At 44.2% G+C, this 20,982-nt stretch overlaps 1 protein-coding gene across 1 annotated transcript in view; it reads right to left on the reverse strand.

Moving 5' to 3' along the window:
* LOC144690014 (adenylate cyclase type 8-like) overlaps positions 1 to 20,982 on the reverse strand; it is a 181,805-nt gene that overhangs the window by 25,150 nt on the left and 135,673 nt on the right. Inside the window, exons 13-14 of the mRNA XM_078557546.1 lie at positions 11,557 to 11,638; positions 10,752 to 10,910 (exon numbers count right to left, since the gene is read on the reverse strand). Coding sequence (XP_078413672.1) covers positions 10,752 to 10,910; positions 11,557 to 11,638 — 241 coding nt within the window. The remainder of the gene's footprint in view (positions 1 to 10,751; positions 10,911 to 11,556; positions 11,639 to 20,982) is intronic.

The raw sequence follows: 20,982 nt of genomic DNA on the forward strand, positions 1-20,982 counted from the left end.
ATTTCAAGAAGGTGCTAGAGATAGCGCTGGCCACGGAAAGCGCAGTAAGAGATTCAAAAGCAATACAGAGTGTGCAAAACGGTGCCGTCCTCCACATCGGGTGGGAAACCTCAGCCGAAAGAGGCACGAAAGAGTGAGACTTTGCCGAGAAGCGGGAAACAACCCCCACTAGCCGGAGAATAAAGAAAAATAACAGCAGCGAAACTGAAGAATAATTTTAATAGAGGTGGGACAATCAGTCTTTTAGCGATTAGAAGTTTAAAAAAATCAAATGCTACTAATGTCATAGGAATGGAAATATGATGAGGCAGTGCAAGGAAAGATTCAGGCAGGCTTATAAACAAAACAAGAAGCCCAATGAAATCTACACTGTAGGAGAGCCTGAAACAACAAATTCTGACTTTTACTCATTGTTTAATCTGAAAGTTGGAAAGACAGAACCAATATTTGTCACAGTGAAAGTAAATGGCAAACCTGTTAGAATGGAAGCAAACACGGGAGCTCCCACTACAGTAGTTGAGGAACATACCTTCAGATAGTTGAATAATGGTGAACATTAGTTTAAGTTTACAAGAAACAGCCGCCAAGCTAAAAACATATACGGGTGAAGACATTCAAGTAAAAGGCATAAGCAGAGTAACTATCCATTATGGAAGCCAATCGACACAGCTATGAGGATTAGTATTGAGAGACAGAGGGCAAAGCCTTCTAGAGTGAAATTGGCTAAGGGAAATCAACCTTGATTGGCCACTGAGATTCTAAAAGGAAGCTAGAAGCGTTCCCCTTTTGAAAAAGGAGTGTGTAAGGACACAACAGCCTGAAGAAATGCAGCCTGTCTTAAGCCAAAACCTGGAAGGACAGCAGGAGAAACGGCCCTGCTTGATGACAGAGTTTGAGACGAGGCGAGCAACCTTCGCAGGGAGAAAGAAAACCTGTTGAAAGACCTTCACACACGACAAGATTCCCTCAGGTCAAAGTTTGTACCTCTGGAAGAGTATGAGAGAAACAGAATGATTCAGCACCTCTCTGAACAAACTGAAGAATAAGTTGGCAGAGAAAACACAACAATGCTCAGTTTTCCAGGAGGCAGCAAACAAGTACAAAAAAGAGGTGGAAGAGCTGAAGAATCAGCTAAATGAAGCCAAAGAGGCCTTGGAAGCAAAAGTCACAGAATTTTCCAAGAAGCAGACGGGTAATGAAATATTGGGAGACTCAGCCACTGAGCTCAGACAAGTTGAGCTGGCATTTGAGTGACGTCTGGCCAATAGTGAAGTCAAAAAGAAGGCCGAGATTAAAGTCTATGCTAGAAAGAAGAAAAGTGCACATTCCAAGCGAGGGAGGTAATCTATTCGGGTCACCGGGTAGATTTGCAGGGCCTCCACTCGGTTGAGGAGAAAGTGAGAGCCATAAGAGAGGCACCTGCGCCAAAGAACGCCTCAGAGCTCAAATCATTCCTCGGAATGATCAACTATTATGGGAGGCTCTTCCCCAATTTCTCTCCAGTGCTGACCCGCTGCATTCTCTACTCAAAAAGAGCCAACATTGGTCTTGGGATGCGCCCCAGAAATAAGCTTTCATAAAGATGAAACAATTGTTGCACTCTTCCAATCTATGAGTGCATTGTGACCAGATGAAAGAATTGGTACTGACATGTGATGCATCCCCCTACAGAGTGCGAGCTGTGCTCTCTCATCAGATGGAAAACGGCACAGAACGGCCAATAGGTCATGTATCAAGAACGCTCCCCACAGCAGAAAAGGAATAATCACAGACAGAAAAGGAAGGCCTGTCCACATCTTTGGCATCATGAAATTTCACTAATACGTACACGGCTGCCATTTTACAATCATTTCTGACCACAAACCATTGCTAGGATTGTTTGGTGAGGACAAGGCTATACCACCCACAGCCTCAGCAAGAATACAATGATGGGCTTTAATTCTGGCAGTATATGAATACACTTTCATACATAGGCCTGGCAAGCAAATCGCAAAGGCCAATGCCCTTAGTCATTTGTCTTTACAAGAAAATTATGAGCATGTCCCAGTTCACCAGGGACTTGTTTTAATGTTAAATTTCTTAGATTCCTTGCCGGTATGTGCTTGACAGATCAGTGGCTGGACAAGTTGGGACCCAGTCCTATCTCAGGTATAAGAACATGTGCTACAAGGTTGGTCACAGGAGCCAGTATCTGATGAAATGAAACCGTACATCAACAGAAGACATGAAATAACCAGCCAGGATGGTATCTTATTGTGGGCAGCATGAGTGATAGTTCCTCCAAAGGGAAGGTTTTAATTGAACTACACAGTGCCCATCCAGGAATTTCCCAAACGAAGACCATAGCACGCAGCTATCTATGGTGGCCTGGGATGGATGGCGAAATAGAGAGTTTAGTAAAGCACTGTGTGCAATGTCAGCAACTGCAAAAGTTGCCAGTGACAGCTCCATTACACCCATGGGAGTGGCCAGGTAGACCCTGGGTGCGGTTACACATTGACTACGTTGGAACTTTCCTGGGAACAATTTCTGCTCATTGCCAATGCCCATTCAAAATGGTTGGACGTATGTGAGGTGAAGTCATCAACATCTGCCGCTACAATTGAGAAACTATGTCAGAGTTTTGCCATTCACGGACTACCAGAAATAGTTGTTTCTGATAACGGTACGGCATTTACAGTCAAAACTGGTTGTTGTGCAGAGTGGAAGAGTGGAATAGGGTGAGGAGGGAGATGAAGCTAGATGGGGCAGAGAGCTTCAACCGGGTGGGGAAGGAAATAATGGAGTCACCATTGTATTACTGGATGCTGGTCAAATGTCTGGGAATAATGTTAATAATGGACAACATGTAGATGAGGAAATGATCTTTGGGAATCTCTCAAGGTGATAGTGCAAAGGTCAGCAATGAAGGCAATAGTTCAAGCCTATCTGATTATGTACACATCAGTTACAAGATTGAAACCAGTCCATATCGTGCTAAGTTTCAATGGTTTATCAGCCTCAACAGTATCACTCATGTGAAAACTGCATTGTACCACCCTTTCTCAAACGGACTAGCTGAAAGGGCTGTTCAAGCGTTCAAGGCAGGCATGAGAAAGCTAACTGGCCATTCCTTGGCAACCAAGCTAGCACGCTTTCTTGTTCATTACAGGACTACCCCTACACTACAACATGCATCACACCTCGGAGTTATTGTTGAAACGCCATCACAGGATGAGATTGAGCTTATTAATGCCGAATTTAGAGGGGAACGTGGAATGGAGTCAGGGAAGCCAGAAAACTAGACACGATTGGCATAGTCATGAGAGGAAATTTACCGTGCAAGAGCCGGTATACATGAAAAACTTTGGGGAAGGACAAAAGTGGTCACCGGGTGAAATAAGTGCAGTGACTGGACCTCCATCTTACCACACTGAGGTGTATGGCCAGTCTGTAAACATGTGGACCATTTAAGGAAGAGAGAGACAAATCACCAAGATTTGGTTCCACCAGTGACCATGACCAGGTCTGCGTTTCCTGTTGAGGATACTCAAACCAGGACTGACATGTCTGATGTTCCTGTAAGAGCTGAGGATACAGAACTATGAGTGCCCATGAAGCACCTGATGTTCAGACAACTCCAGAAAAGGAGGTTCCTGACAGAGAATCTGAAGTTGTGGAGCTGCGACGTTCCACATGTACCAGGAAACCACCTGAAAGACTGAACTTGTAAATTCCTTACCCAGTGTAAACATTATGCTGTCTTGAAAAATGTGTACTTGTAAATATAATATGTATAGCTGAGTTAGAGGGGGAGGAATGCAGTAATTATGGTTTTATCTAGTGTGCAATGTACCTTGAAGAATAATACTTGTTAGGCAAGATCACGTGATCTGTAGTAACCAATAGGAGAGTAGTGCGGGCTACCTCAGCAGTCAGTGCAGAGATAGAGTTGGAATCGAATGTACACATATAGTTGCTGCTGAATATATTGTAAATAAATGTTAATTTTATGCCCAAGAAGTGTCTGCTGATCAACTCTATCACTAATAGTACAACTCGGCCACCCTACAACAGAAAGGAAGGTGGACAAGTAGTGTGGTTTAGAAAGGGAATTCCAGAGCGTTGGGTTTATTCAGCAGAATGGAGGGGAGGAATGCAGTGAATGTGGAGGAATGGAGTCAGCGACTGGTGCTGACAACTTTCATGTTCAGTGCATCACTGGAGGAAATTGTAGCTCATCCAAAACTGGTTGTTGGGCAGAGTGGAAGAGTGGAACAGGGTGAGGAGGGAGATGAAGCTTGGTGGGGCAGAGAGCTGCAACTAGGTGGGGAAGGAAATAATGGAGTCACCATTGTATTACTGGATGCTGGCCAAATGTCTGGGAATAATGTTAATAATGGACAACATGTAGATGAGGAAATGATCTTTGGGAATCTCTCAAAGTGATAGTGCGAAGGTCAGCAATGAAGGCAATAGTTCAAGGCTATCTGATTATGTACACAGCAGATACATGATTGAAACCAGTCCATATCGGCCTTTACCCTCTCCACAGGGAAACTGTTCTAATCACATTTACCTGTCCTGTTCCCAAATCTGTTCAACCTCCTTTTCCTTCAACCCTCTCTCCAATCTAATCTCGAATGTTGACATTGTTTCCCCCTCAACAACTAACCCCAGAGATGAATCCCGCAGCCTCACTACCCTTCTGTGTAAAGACATTTCTCTTCCCTCTGTTCTAAACTTATTTCATTTAATCTTGTAGCTCTGGTCTCTCATTCTAGACCCTCAGTTACTGGAAACTGACTGATTCTATCTGTTGGGTCTGAGCCAGTCTGAGCAAGGGCAGTCATACTGATGTGGATAATGGAGAGATGTTACAGAAGGAGGATGAGATGAACTTGTCAATGGCTATAAACTGGTCAAAGGCAATGAGGAGGGGGTCAAACACAGAGCTGGAGACATGGGAAATGCCATTTATGATTTTGGTTCAAGATATTTTGGCATTGCAGGAGAGGCAGAGCCCTGATTGGATGCATTTGAATGGACAAAGGAAAGATGTGTGCCTTGATCTGGAGATGACAGTATGTACATGAACGTTATATAGAAGTGGGGAGCTGGAGATAGGGTGGTAGTTTGCAAAGACAGAAAGGTGAAGGCTGGGTGTTTTGAGGCAAGGGTTAATGACAGCTGGTGGAGAAAGGGAGGAGTATAGAAGCTGATGAGAGGGAATTTCCAATGTCAGCTGGCAGAGGGGACTGGAAGTGTTATCGGTGGTCAGCCGGTTAATGTAAATGAGACCAAACAGCAAGAGGTGGGTATGGTAGACAAGATTAGTTTAGAGAGGGGTACAGGGTTAGAACAGAGTGAGACAGGGTCATTGAAAGTCTTTCAGAAAGATAGAGGGCTAGAAATAAATAGCCCCATTTTTTAGGCAGGTTATGTCACAATTCGTGACCTGCCCACATTCATGCAGATTGAGAAAAGCAACAAGTAAACTTGGTGTACCCACCACATTTGCATGATTGGAATGTTGGCCAAAGCAGCTCCTACGCTGCTGCCTCCACCTCCAAGCTGCCTGCAGCATTCGTCATTGGGACGATCCAGCAACATTATTTGCAGACCACATGGTTACAGGCAGCTGGCTTCTCTTAAAGGCAGGCTGTACCTTAAAAGTACAAAGAAGCTGCAAAACACATTATTGCAAAGTGAACACCACCACAGAGAGAGTTCGACAGTGGCCAATGCAGCGCTGGAGCAATCAGCAGTTAAGGCACAACTGCCCATACCATCCATATTATGGTGTAGGCAGCTTAATATTTAGGTCAGTTGGCTTGTTAACAAGTTCAATTGACTGTTAGTTAGCTTTTAAACAGTGGCAGGTAGGCTGCTGATTCCGCTGCCTGTCCGCCTAATGTTTTATGGGCAATGGGTGAGGGGTGGGTGGGAAGGCGGTGGGCCAGCCACCCGTCAGATTTTACGTGACCCCCTCCCTACCAAAAATGTACCATAAAATTTAGTCCATAGTTACTTCAAAAATGAACAATGCTCAAATTAGACCAGTCATTTTATAAAAACATGGGTTGCTTAGTTATTGAGTGAAAAAAGGGTACAAACTGTGAAAGCTCAAGTCACAATCTTTCAATCCTCCTTAGACATGGGGGAGATGCCAGAGGACTGAAGGATTGCATCAAGCAGCACTTGCTTAGCAATAACCTGCTCACTGACGCCCAGTTTGGGTTCCGCCGGGGCCACTCAGCTTCTGACCTCATTACAGCCTTGGTTCAAACATGGACAAAAGAGCTGAACTCCCGAGATCAGGTGAGAGTGACTGCCCTTGACATCAAGGCCACATTTGACCGAGTGTGGCATCAAGGAGCCCGAGTAAAACTGGAGTCAATGGGAATCAGGGGGAAAACTCTCCGCTGGTTGGAGTCAACCCTAGCACAAAGGAAGATGGTTGTGGTTGTTGGCGGTCAATCATCTCAGCTCCAGGACATCACTGCAGGAGTTCCTCAGGGTAGTGTCCTCAGCCCAACCATCTTCAGCTGCTTCATCAATGACCTTCCTTCCATTTGGTCAGAAGTGGGGATGTTCACTGATGATTGCACAATGTTCAGCACCATTCGCAATTCCTCAGATACTGAAGCAGTCCAAGTCGAAATGCAGCAAGATCGGGACAATATCCAGGCTTGGGCTGACAAGTAACATTCACACCACACAAGTGCCAGACAATGACAATCTTCAATAAGAGAGAATCTAACAATCACTCCTTGACATTCAATGGCATTACCATCGCTGAATCCCCCACTATCAACATCCTGGGGGTTACCATTGACCAGAAACTGAACTGGACTAGCCATATAAATATTGTGGCTACAAGAGCAGGTCAGAGACTAGGTATCCTGTGGTGAGTAACTCACCTCCTGACTCCCCAAAGCCTGTCCACCATCTACAAGGCTCAAATCAGGTGTGATGGAATACTCGAAACTTGCCTAGATGAGTGCAGCTCCAAAAATATTCAAGGAGCTCATCACCATCCAGGACAAAGCAGCCCACTTGATTGGCACCCCATCCGCAAATGTTCACTCCCTCCACCACTGACGCACAGTAGCAGCAGTGTGTACCATCTACAAGATGCACTGCAGAGACTCACCAAGGCTCCTTAGACAGCATCTACGAAGCCACAACCAGGACCATCTAGAAGGACAAGGACAGCAGATAGATGGGAACACCGCCACCTGGAAGTTGCCCTCCAAGTCACTCACCATCCTGACTTGGAAATATATCGCTGTTCCTTCACTGTCACTGGGTCAAAATCCTGCAACTCCCTCCCTAACAGCACTGTGGATGTACCTACACCACATGGGCTGCAGCGGTTCAAGAAGGCAGCTCACCACCACCTTCTCAAGGGCAATTAGGGATGGGCAATAGATGATGGCCCAGCCAGTGAGGCCCAGATCCCATGAATTCATCAAAAAAAAGTTACATCTTTGTTCAAAAAGGGGAGCGGGATAAACCCAAACATTACAGCCAAGTCAACCTTATGGCAGTGGTGTGGAAACCTTTGGAGACAATAATCAGAGACAAAATTAATTGGAAAAATAAGGGATAACCAATTATTTATTAAAGGTAACTGGTGTCTGAACAACTTGTTTGAGTTGTTAAATAATCGAGAGGGTTAATGAGGGTAGTAGAGTTGATGATGTGCTTACGGACCTTAACAAGGCATTTACAATGAGCCTCAGAATAGACTTGTCAAAATGGGAGCCCATGTGATTGAAGCAGCAGTGACTGTGAGGGTATAAAATTGGTTAAAGTATAGAAAGCAGCGGTGAATGGTTGTTTTTCAGACCGGAGGGATGTATACAGTGGTGTCCCCAGGGGTCAGAATTAGGACCACTGCCCTTTTTGACATACGCTAATGACCTGGACTTGGATACACTGGGGATCATTTCAAAGTTTGCAGATGAGATGAAGCTTGGAAATGTAGTTAACAATGAGGCAAATAGTAACAGACTTTAGGAGGATATGGGTTGATCGATGAAATGGACAGACACCTGGGAGATTAAATGTAACACAGAAAGGTTTGGAAGTGATTCACTTTACAAAGGGACCTGGGAGTGTATGTACACAAATCCTACATGAGGACAACATTCTTCCAGGGGTATGCCCAGGAGTACGCACAGGAGTAGTATGCCCCCCACATAAAATTCAGCCCTATCTAGTTTTATCATATCCAATTTCTCCAGTTAATCCTTTTTTATTGTTAGAGTGACAGCATCCTCTTCTTTAGTGAAGTCAGATGGAAGGTACTCATTCTGTACCACTGCAATAAAATATGAGATCCTTGTCTTTATCACCAGAGTACACAAGCAAGGAAGTTTTGCAAAACCCTTATGCAACACCAGTGAGGCCACAGCTGGGTTCCTGTGTTCAGTTCTGGGTATCAGACTTTAGGAAGGTTGGCAAAGCCTTGGAGAGGGTGCAGGGGAGATCTATTAGAATGGATCCAAGGATGAGGGATGAGAGTAATGTCAAGAGACTAGACAAACGAGGATTGTTCTCCTTCGAACAGAGATTAGTTGAGATTTTCAAAACTTTTGAACAGTTTTTATACATTTAATGAGGAGAAACTGTTTCCGGTTGCAGAAGGGTCATTAACCTGAGGTAATTGCAAAACAATCAGGGGTGAGATGAAGAAATATCTTTGACACAATGACTTATTATGCTCTGGAGTATGTTGCCTGAATGTATGCTGGAAGAAAATTCACAGCAGCTTTCAAAAGGGGATTGGACATATACCTGAATCACAGAATCACAGTGCAGAAGACTCCCTTTGGCCCATCGAGATTGCACCATGTGAGAAACACCTGACCTACCTACCTAATCCCATTTACCAGCACTTGGCCCATAGCCTTGAATGTTATGATGTGCCAAGTGCTCATCCAGGTACTTTTTAAAGGACGTGAGGCAACCCACCTCCACCACCCTCCCAGGCAGCGCATACCAGACCGTCACCACCCTCTGGGTAAAAAAGTTTTTCCTCACATCCCCACTAAACCTCCTGCCCCTCACCTTGAACTTATGTCCCCTCGTGACTGACCCTTCAACTAAGGGGAACAGCTGCTCCCTATCCACCCCTCAAAATCTTGTACCCCTCGATCAGGTCGCCCCTCAGTCTTCTCTGCTCCAACTAACACAACCCAAGTCTATCCAACCTCTCTTCGTAACTTAAATGTTTCATCCCAGGCAACATCCTGGTGAATCTCCTCTGCACCCCCTCCAGTGCAATCACATCCTTCCTATAATGTGGTGACCAGAACTGCACACAGTACTCCAGCTGTGGCCTCACCAAGGTTCTATACAACTTCGACATGATCTCCCTACTTTTGTAATCTATGTCTCGAATGATAAAGGCAAGTGTCCCACATGCCTTTTTCACTACCCCACTAACATGCCCCTCCGCCTTCAGAGATCTATGGACACACACGCAAAGGTCCCTTTGTTCCTCAGAACTTCCTAGTGCCGTGCTGTTCATTGAATACTTCCTTGTCAAATTACTCCTTCCAAAGTGTATCACCTCACACTTTTCAGGGTTAAATTCCATCTGCCACTCATCTGCCCATTTGACCATCCCGTCTATATCTTCCTGTAGCCCAAGACACTCAACCTCACTGTTAACCACCCAGCCAATCTTTGTGCCATCCACAAACTTACTAATCCTACCCCCTACATAGTCATCTATGTCATTTATATAAATGACAAATAATAGGGGACCCAGCACAGGTCCCTGTGGTACGCCACTGGACACTGACTTCCAGTCACTAAAGCATCCTTCTGTCATCACCCTCTGCCTCCTACAACTAAGCCAATTTTGAATCCTCACAAGGAAACATTCACAGAGTTATGCTGAAAAAATGGGCAATGGATTAAATTGAACTGATCTTTAAAAAGGCTTTACTCTGTATCTAACTCCGTGCTGTACCTGCCCTGGTAGTGTTTGATGGGGACAGTGTAAAGGGAGCCTTACTCTGTATCTAACCCCGTGCTGTACCTGTCCTGGGAGTGTTTGATGGGGACAGTGTAAAGGGAGCTTTACTCTGTATCTAACCCCGTGCTGTACCTGTCCTTGGAGTGTTTGATGGGGACAGTGTAGAGGGAGCTTTACTCTGTATCTAACCCCGTGCTGTACCTGTCCTGGGAGTGTTTGATGGGGACAGTGTAAAGGGAGCTTTACTCTGTATCTAACCCCGTGCTGTACCTGTCCTGGAGTGTTTGATGGGGACAGTGTAAAGGGAGCTTTACTCTGTATCTAACCCCGTGCTGTACCTGTCCTGGGAGTGTTTGATGGGGACAGTGTAGAGGGAGCTTTACTCTGTATCTAACCCCGTGCTGTACCTGTCCTGGGAGTGTTTGATGGGGACAGTGTAGAGGGAGCTTTACTCTGTATCTAACCCCGTTCTGTTCCTGTCCTGGGAGTGTTTGATGGGGACAGTGTAGAGGGAGCTTTACTCTGTATCTAACCCCATGCTGTACCTGTCCTGGGAGTGTTTGATGGGGACAGTGTAAAGGGAGCTTTACTCTGTATCTAACCCCGTGCTGTACCTGTCCTGGGAGTGTTTGATGGGGACAGTGTAGAGGGAGCTTTACTCTGTATCTAAATCCATGCCCTACCTGCCCTAGGAGTGTGGGAGTGAGCTGGGTTTATCAGGGGTTTAGAGGTTTGGCTAATACTTGCTGCTGAGTTTACACTGGGGGTATTGTCATACATCATCTTCCGGGTCTTTGTCGAGGAAATGCCGTGCGATGTGACTTGGCAGCATGTTGTTCAGCAGGGCCTCGTTGTGTTTCCGTAACTCTGCCATCTCATCCATTTCCTTTCTAGCCATCAGTCTCCACAGAAAGTCCAGGCGAGCTGTTGCCTCGATCTGTTGGCCACAGAGGAGAAAGAGCTTCAGAAGAACAAAACTGAAAATTAGAAAGTCACCAGCTGCAAAAGCTTTGGAATGGTGGTCATGGAAGATTTCAATACCCTAAACTGGGAAATGAGCAGCAGGAGTTCCCCACATGTCTACAAGAGAACTTTCTTGATCAGTATGTTTCCAGTCCAACAAAGAAGGAAGCAGTGCTGGATCTAGTTCTGGAGAATGAAGTGGGGCAAGTGGATCATGTTTTAATGGGAGAACATTCAGGAAATATTGATCACAATATAAGAACTTAAGAAATGAGAGCAGGAGCAGATCATTCAACTCCTTGAGCCTGCTCGCTTTTCAGTATATTCATGGCTGATCTTCTATCTCCACTTTCCCACCATCTCCCCATATCCCCAATCCCTTGAGAAGCTAAAAATCTACCTCAGCCTTCAATATACTCAATGATACTATAGCCCCCCTTCCCCCCAGTAAGTGTGAACACTGGCAGCATTACTGGATGCCTGGGTTTCTAAGACCTGCAGGAAATGTGCTCCCTGGGAAGAGCAGTCACAGTGCCCGCACCACCCCACCCCCGTCGACAACCCAGTGGGCCCACAGACACAGTGAATGCTGAGAGCTGTCATGAGTTTAGTAGGGTTACCTGTCGTCCTTGGTAAAAGACTGTCACAACAAACATGAACATCAGCACGAAGGTGATTCCCCTTTGCCAATCATAATAGGCACTGAAAGCAGAAAACGAGAAATAATAACATAATTAGAAACTTTGACAAAAATATCACCAATTCTCACTGCCCCCAGGTCCAGGAGATGAGTGTTTCCCCAGGTGCCCAGAGACCCAGTTATAAGACCATAAGAAATAGGAGCAGAAGTAGGCAATTCAATAAGATCATGGCTGATCTACTTCAACACTACTTTCCTGCACTATCCCCATATCCCTTGATGATTTTAATATGTAGAAATCTGTCGATCTCCGTCTTGAATATATTCAATGACTGAGCCTCCACACCCCTCTGGGACAGAGATTTCCAAAGATTCACCACCCTCTGAGTGAAGAAATTCCTCCTCATCTCAGTCCTAATTGGTCTGCCTCTTATTCTGAAACAACATCCCCTGGCTCTAGACCCCCCGCCCCAGCTAGAGGAAACATCCTTCCTACATCTATCCTGTCGGAGCCCTGTAAGAATTTTGTATGTTTGAATGAGATCGCCTCTCATTCTTCTAAACTCCAGGGAATAAAGGTCCAGTCTATTTAATCTTTCCGCACAGGACAATCCCTCCACCCCAGGAATTAGTTTGATGAACATTCATTGCCCTCCCTCTATGGCAAGTATATCTTTCCTTAGGTAAGGAGACCAAAACTGTACAAAATATTCCCGGTCTCACCAAGGCTTTATACAATTGCAGTAAGGCAACTTTATTCTTATACTCAAATCCTCTTGTTCTAAAGGCCAACATACCATCTGCCTCCTTAACTGCTTGCTGCACCTGCATGTTAGCTTTCAATGACTCATGAACAAGGACACCCAAGTCTCTTTGAAGTCCAACACTTCCCAGGCTCTCACCATTTAAGAAATACACTGTATTCCTGTTTTTCCTACCAAAGTGGATAACCTACATACAAACATGTGAACTAGGAGCAGGAGTAGGCCACTTGCCCATCAAGTCTGCTCCACCATTCATAATATCATGGTTGATCTGATTGTAACCTCCAGCCTACCCCCAATAACCTTTCACCCCCTTGTTTATCGAGAATCTATCTAGCTCTGCCTTAAAAATATTCAAAGACTCTGCTTCCACCGCCTTTTGAGGAAGAGAGTTCCAAAGACTCACAACCCTCAGAGTAAAAACTTCTCCTCTTCTCTGTCTTAACTGGGCGAGCCCTTATTTTTAAACAGTGACCCCTAGTTCTAGATTATCCCACAAGAGGAAACATCCTCTCCACATCCACCCTGTCAAGACCCCTCAGGATCGTAAAGGTTTCGATCAAGTCGCCTCTCGTGTTTCCAAATTCCAGTCGATACAAGCCTAACCTGTCCAACATTTCCTCATAAGACAACCCTCCCATTCCTGCAATTAGCAAAGTAAACCTCCTCTGAACTGCTTCTAACACATTTACATCTTTCCTTAAATAAGGAGACCAGTACTGTACACAGTACTACAGTTCTGGTCTCACCAGTGCCCTGTACAACTGAAGTATAACTTCCCTACTTTTGTAATCAATTCCCCTCACAATAAACGATAACATTCTATTAGCTTCCCTAATTACCTGCTGTACCTGCAGACCAGCCTTCTGTAATTCATGCACTAGGACACCCAGATCCCTCTGAATCTCAGAGCTCTGCAATCTCTCACCATTTAGATAATATGCTTCTCTTTCATTCTTCTGCCAAAATGGACAATTTCACATTTTCCCACATTATACTCCATTTGCCAGCTCTTTGCCCATTCACTTAACCTATCTATGTCACTTTGTAGCCTCCTTATGTCCTACTAACAACTTATTTTCCTACCTATATTCATTTGGTAATACAGAACCTAAATGTTGCTGAAAACAGAGACATGTCAAAGCTTTTTGCACCTTGCAGTCATCAGGGCACTTTGCAAAAACACCAGTATAAGGGGCAAGATAACAACATTTAAAATGCATGTGAAGATAATGCTGAATGGCTGGCAAGTGGATACTGACTGGTACAGGCATTGTCATGGAGAATGCACCAGTGATGGTGACTGACAGTTAACTGCCAAGCATTGTTTGAAATTCACCTTTGAAATGGAGCAGTTAAATGAACTCCTCTTGCTTGATGTACTAGTTGAGAAAACTGCCGGGGGGGTGGTGTTCTTTCACTGGTCAATATACGTGTTGGGATTCTTACAGTTCCACACGCTATAAGATTGGTCTCATTTGCAAACTTGTAAATAGGGCCCGAGCCATTTGTTCACCATACAAGCTTGATGCTGAAACAGGGGCATCAAAGGCATCCTGAGGAATAATGGCTGCCCCCTGATCAGGTCATTTCACCCTGTATATCACACAAACTCATGAACAGGCCTAAGGCCATCATTTTCAGCCCTGAGAAATGCCCAGCCTACCTCAGATTACCCTGGAAGGACAAGGTACCTCAAAACTTTGAGCAACAGGTGAAGCTAGCTGTTTCACGCTGTTACTATGCAGTAGCAACACGAGTGGTGTTTGCTGCCTTCAAGCCATAAAGACCTTCTGCCTATCACACAAATGAATATTGTGGTATGTGAATCTCAGTGTCAGCGTGAGGCTAGGATGTAGGCCGTATGTCCCAAAGACTGGTGGATCGTACCAAAGACAATGCCCCAGCTGCTGTTCACAATGGGCAGGGTACAGACCCTACCAAACCAGCTCATGCTTGCAAACCACAAAACAGTGTCCAACATTAGATATGATTCTGTGATTGGACAACATTTGCTAAATAATCCTCAACGTGCTAAGAATTACGCTGACAATCAATTTAAGATTGTCAGTCAGACTCACAGTGTGGCGCATTTGCGTGTACCGGAAGCTGCATACATTAATACACGGGGCCCTGTTCTTTGCAGACAGAAAGAACATGTACACACATTGCACCTGTTTCAGCTAAACAAAATAATGGACAGCCATTTGCTAATTTATTCTTCCGGGCAATGCCTTGACCAATCAGGGTCAAGTTGCCTGGTTTAAATTTCAAACAATACTTAGCAGTTAACTGTCAGTCACCATCACTGGTGCATTCTCCATTGCAACTTCTCTACTAATCAGAGTCTACTTGCCAACCAATTAGCACTCTCTTCACATACAGTATAAATTGTTGTTCTGCCCTTATTACAAAATGTCCTGATGAGTGCAAGATGAAAAGCTTCAACATGACCCTTTTTCCTACCTTTGTGCCATCAGCAAATTTAGTTTAGCAACCATACCATCTGTCCCTTCATCCAAGTCATTGGTATAAATTGTAAAAAGTTAAGGCCCCAGCACTGATCCCTGTGGCACACATAGAATCATAGAAACTAGGAGCAGGAGTAGGTCATTCAGCCCCTGGGGCCTGCTCCGCCATTCAATCTGACCATAGCTGATCCTGTATCTCAACGCCATACTTCTGCCCTCTCCGCATACCCCTTGACACCTTTAGAGTCTAGGAATCTATCTATTTCCTTCTTAAATGTATTCAGTGACTTGGCCTCCACAGCCTCTGTGGTAGAGAATCCCATAGGGTCACCACCCTCTGTGTGAAGAAGTTTCTCCTCATCTCAGTCCTAAATGGCCTACCCCATATCCTGAGACTGTGACCCCTTGTTCTAGGCCCCCGCAGCCAAAGGAAATATCATCCCTGCATCTAGTCCACCCCTGTCAGAATTTTATATGTTTCAATGAGATCCCCTCTCATTCTTCTAAACTGCAGTGATTACTAATTGACCCAATCTCTCCTCATACGACAATCCTGCCATCCCAGGTCTGCTGAACCTTCTCTGCACTCCCTCCATGGCAACTATATCCTTTCTTAGGTAAGGAGACCAAAACTGCACACACTGCTCCAGGTGTGGTCTCACCAAGACCCTGTACAGCTGCAGTAAGACATCCTTGCTCCTGTACTCAAGTCCTCTCACAATGAAGGCCAACATACCATTTGCCTTCTTAACTGCTGGCTGTACCTGCATGCTTGCTTTCAGTGATTGGTGTACAAGGACATCCAGGTCTCTTTGTACATCAACATTTCCCAATCTATCACCATTTAAATAATACTCTGCCATTCTGTTTTTCCTACCAAAGTGGATAACTTCACACTTATCCACATTAAGCTGCATTTGCCATGTATTTGCCCACTTACTCAACCTATCTAAATCGTCTTGAAGCCTCTTAACACCCTCCTCATTGCTCACATTGTCGTCAGCAAACTTGGAATCATTATGTTTGGTTCCCTCATCCAAATCATTGATATATATTGTGAATAGCTGGGACCCAAGCACAGGTCCTTGTGCTACCCCACTAGTCACCACCTGCCAATCCAACAAAGACCCATTTATTCCACTCTCTGTTTCCTGTCTGCTAACCAATTCTCAATCCGTGCCAATGTATTACCCCCAATCCCATCTGCTTTAATTTTACACACTAACCTCTTATGTGGGACTTTATCCAAAGCTTCTTGAAAATCCAAATACACCACATCCATTGATCTCCCTGATCTATTCTGCTAGTTACGCCCTGAAAGAACTCCAGTAGGTTTGTCAAACATGATTTCCCTTTCATAAACCCATGTTGACTTTGTCTAATCCCGTTGATATTTTCTAAGTGTCCTGTTATCACATCCTTTATAATGGACTCTTGCATTTTCCCTACTACTGACGTTAGGCTAACCGGTCTGTAATTCCCTGTTTCCTCCCTCCCTCCCTCCTTTTTTAAACAGTGGGGTTACATTTGCCACCCTCCAATCTGCCGGGAATGTGCCAGGGTCTACAGAATTTTGGAAGATGACAACCAACACATCCACTATTTCCACAGCCACCTCCTTTGCTACCCTGGGATGTAGATTATCAGGCCCTAGAGATTTATTGGCTTTCAGTTCCTTTAATTTCTCCAGCACTATTGTTTTATTGACACAAATTTCCTTCAATTCCTCCTACTCACTAGACTCTTGGTTCCCTAACGTTGCTAGGAAGTTATTTGTGTCTTCCTCCATGAAGGCAGAACTAAAGTAGTTGTTAATTGCTCTGCCATTTCCTTGTTTTCTATTAAAAAAACTCCTGTTTCAGACTGTGAGGGACCTACATTTGTCTTCATTCATCTTTTCCTTTTACATATTTATAGAAGCTTTTACAGTCTGCGTTTATGTTCCTTGCAAGTTTATTGTCATGCTCTATTTTCCACTCTTAACCAATCTCTTAGTCCTCCTTTGTTGAATTCTAAACTGCTGCCAATCCTCAGGCTTGCTACTTTTTCTAGCAACTTTATATGACTCCTCTTTGAATCTAATCCTATCCTTAATTTCTTTTGTTAGCCATGGTTGGGCTGTTTTTCCTGTTGTATTTTTGCACCAGAAAGGAATGTATAACTGTTGAAATGCATACATTAATTCTTTAAATATTCGCCATTGCCTATACACCGTCATACCTTTTACTGAAGTTTCCCAATCTATCTTAGCCAACTCACGCCTCATATCTTTATAGTTTCCTTTGTTAAGATTTAGGACCCTAGTTTCAGATCAGACAGCTTCACTCTCCATCCTAACGAAGAATTCTATTATGTTATGGTCACTGTCCCTTAAATAGCCCCACACAAGAAGATTATTAATTAAACCCTTCTCATTGCACAACACCAAATCTGGAATAGCCTGTTCCCTAGTTGTTTCCTCAACGTGCTGGTCTAAAAAAACCATCTCATACACTCTCCAGGAATTTACTCACCACATTATTATTGCTAATTTGACTTGCCCAGTCCATATTTAGGTTAAAGTCACCCATGATTACTTGGTTTAATGCCATCCCCTACCTTATCATTACTGTTTGGAGGCCTATAGATAACTCCCACTAATGTTTTCTGCCCTTTGTTGCTTTTTAGCTCCACCCAGACTGATTCTACATCTAGATTTTCTGAGCCAATATCCTCCCTCACTATTGGACTGATATCATCCTTAACTAACGACGCCATGCAACCTTCTTTTCCTTTTTGCCTGTCCTTCCTAAACATCGAGTACCCTTGGATATTCAGTTCCCAGCCTTGGTCACCCTGCATCCATGTCTCCGTAATCACAATCATATCATACCTGTTTACATATATTTGCACTGTAGATTCATCTACCTTATTGTGAATGCTCCGTGCATTCAGATACACTGCATTTAGACTTGCCTTTTTAACATTTTTACACATCTTTTTTGTACTATGGCCCTATCTGCTGCTAGACCTTGTTTCCTCTGCCTTCCACTTTTGCTTTCAACTTTTCTCACTTTCATTCCTTTCTTTGTTTCCTTCTCTTGTATCTCCCTGCTCAGGTTCCCATCCCCCCGACACTCTAGTTTAAACCTCCCCCGAAAGTACTAGCGAATGTTGGTCCCGGTCCTTCTGGGGTGCAACCTGTCCAGCTTGTACAGGTCCCATATTCCCCAGAATCGGTCCCAATGCTTCAGGAATCTAAATCCCTCCCTCCTACACCATCTCACCAGCCACGCATTCATCTGGTCTATTCTCACGTTCCTGATCTCGCTAACACATGGCACTGGAAGTAATCCTGAGATTACTACCTTTGAGGTACTGCTTTTTAATTTCTTTCCTAGCTTCCTACACTCTGCTTTCAGGACCTCATCCCTCCTTTTACCTATGTCGTTGTTACCGATATGAACCACAACCTCTGGCTGTTCACCCACCCCTTCAGAATGTCCTGCAGTCTCTCAGTGACATCCTTGACCCTGGCACCAGGGAGGCAACATACCATCCTGGAGTCACATCTGTGGCTGCCAAAATGTCTATCTGTTCCTCTTACAATAGAATCTTCTATCACTCTTTTTCTCCCCCTTTGTGCAGCCGAGCCACTCGTGGTGCCACGGACTTGGTTCTTGCTGCATTCCCATGAGAAGCCACTCCCCAGCAGTATCCAAAATGGAAAATCCATTGGAGAGAGAGATGGACCCAGGAGACTCCTGCACTACCCGCCTAGTGCCTTTATGCTGTCTGGCAGTCACCTATTCCCTTTCTGCCTGTGCACTCTTTACCTGCGGTGTAGCTACTCACTGTACGTGCTATCCACGAAGATCTCATCCTTACGGATGCTCCACAGTGACTCCAGGTGCTGCTCCAGCTCCAAAAGATGGATTTTGAGTAGCTGCAGATGGAGAAACTTCCTGCACACATGGTCACCCTGGTCACTGGAAGTGTCCCTGACTTCCCACATCACACAGGAGGATCATTCTACTTCCCTGCCATGACTTACCCTTAAATTACTCCTTTTACTTTTACTTCCTCTAGTTTAGAGAATATTAAGGACAGAAGAAATACTCACCAGGTCCTACTTACCAAGGCCACTGCTCTTCTTATTGAGGAAAGGTAGGAAATGAAAGGATCACCTCCTTCTCTCTTCAGCAAACTCCCTCTCTCAACTCCAAACTCAAACTCCAACTGAAGCATGCTAATGTAGCCCAAAGCAGCACTCCAGTGCAAACAAAAGCAGCACTATAGATTGCCTGCTTTTACGCTGCCTGAATCCAGTGTCTGAAAACTTGTTTAGGCCAGTTAGCTAATTAACTAGCTGCAGCTGCAGCAGAGCCTATATAACCTCTATTTTAAAGCTGGGCTAAAACTCACCTTCTCCCAACCCAAAGAGCTACTTTTAGTTTGTTGCTAAATTAAAGGAAGTTTAGACTTTAGATAGAAATTAACCCTTAAAAGTCCCTCTCTCACCAAACTCCAACTGAAGCACTCTAATGCAGCCCAAAGCAGCACTCCAATGCAGACAGTATTTACTTATTTATTTTAATTATTATCTTAATCTACAATAATTCCTACATTTACTACAATTTATTGTGTCTATCTTAGTCTTGCCCCTTCTCGTGCTATTTTAACTCCTGACTCCGCTTTCAGTCTCGCCCCTTCTTGCACTATTTCTCCAACTTCACTGTCGTTACATCCTGCCAACTAGAAAAAGATCCATTTATGGCTACTCTCTGTATCCTGTTAGCTAGCCAATCTTTTATCCATGCCAATCTGTTACCCCAAACACCATGGTTTTTTTTTCCACAATAACTTTTAATGTGGCACCTTGTCAAATGCCTTCTGGAAATCCAAGTACAGTATGTTTACCGGCTCCCCTTTATCCACCGCGCATGTAACTCCTTCAAAGAACTCCAATAAATTGGTTAAACATGATTTCCTTTCCACAAAACCATGTTGACTCTGCCTGATTGCCTTAATTGTTCTAGTGCCCTGCTACAACACCTTTAATAATAGCTTCTAACATTTTCACATTTCTTCACATTGTATTCCTTCTGCCAAATTTTTGCCGATTCACTTAGTCTCTCCAAATTCCCTTGAAGTGTCTTTGCATCCTCCTCACAAATCACACTTCCACCTAGTTTTGGAAATATTACATTTACTCCCCAAATCATTGATATAGATTGTGAATAGCTGGGGCCCAAGCATTGATCATTGCAGTACCCCACTAGTCGCAGCCTACCAACCTGAAAACGACGCATTTATTCCTACCCTGTTTTCTGCCCATTAACCAGTTTCAATCCAATGCCAGTATATTCACCCTCAATCCCTTGTGCTCCAATTTTGTTTGGTAACCTCCTGTGTGGGACCTTATCAAAAGCCTTCTGAAAATCCACCTTATCTAGTTTGCTAGCTACATCCTCAGAAAAGTTCCAACAGGTTTGTTAAACATGATTTCCCTTTCATACATCTGCATTGACTTTGCCCAATCCCACCATTATTTTCTAAGTGTCGTGTTCTGTATCTGCCAAGGCTGTGTGTAAACATGCACATTTCCTGAATTTGTTCCTGAATTTTAGACTTATTTTATTTCATTACTACACATAACAGAAATTTGTGAGTGAATTGCTGACTGGAATCTGACTCTGGTTTATTTATTTCAATGATAATAGATGTTAAATTTGCCTGTGCAGCAATGTACAGAGCCTCAGCAACAAACCAGAAGATTTAAGAGCTAGTAATTAGAAATTAAGAAATAAATTGGGATGACAGAAACATAGCTACAGACAGGACAGGGTTGGCAGTTAAATATTACAGGTTAAAACGTATTTATAGAGGTCTTGTGGCGCAATGGGTCACATTCCTGCCTCCAAGTCAGAAGCTCTGGGTTCAAGTCCCACTCTAGGACTTAATGGCCATGGAAGGTGCATTCATAATGTGGCCAGACAGGTTGATTATCAAACTTTAAATCCTTCCAAAATGCCTATGGCAGGTGGTCAGAGTCTCCTGGTCATCCGTGCTTGAACCAGAGTAGTGCCCCTCAAGCTATGTCTGCTGGTGAAAGGCTTATGACCTGTTCCAGGAAAAATAAGCTAGGGAAACAGACCTAAGCCTGTGCTTTGTCTGCCTCATGTGCCTTTA

The sequence above is a fragment of the Cetorhinus maximus genome, chromosome 14 (genome assembly GCF_964194155.1).
Source record: "Cetorhinus maximus chromosome 14, sCetMax3.hap1.1, whole genome shotgun sequence".
NCBI lineage: Eukaryota > Metazoa > Chordata > Chondrichthyes > Lamniformes > Cetorhinidae > Cetorhinus > Cetorhinus maximus.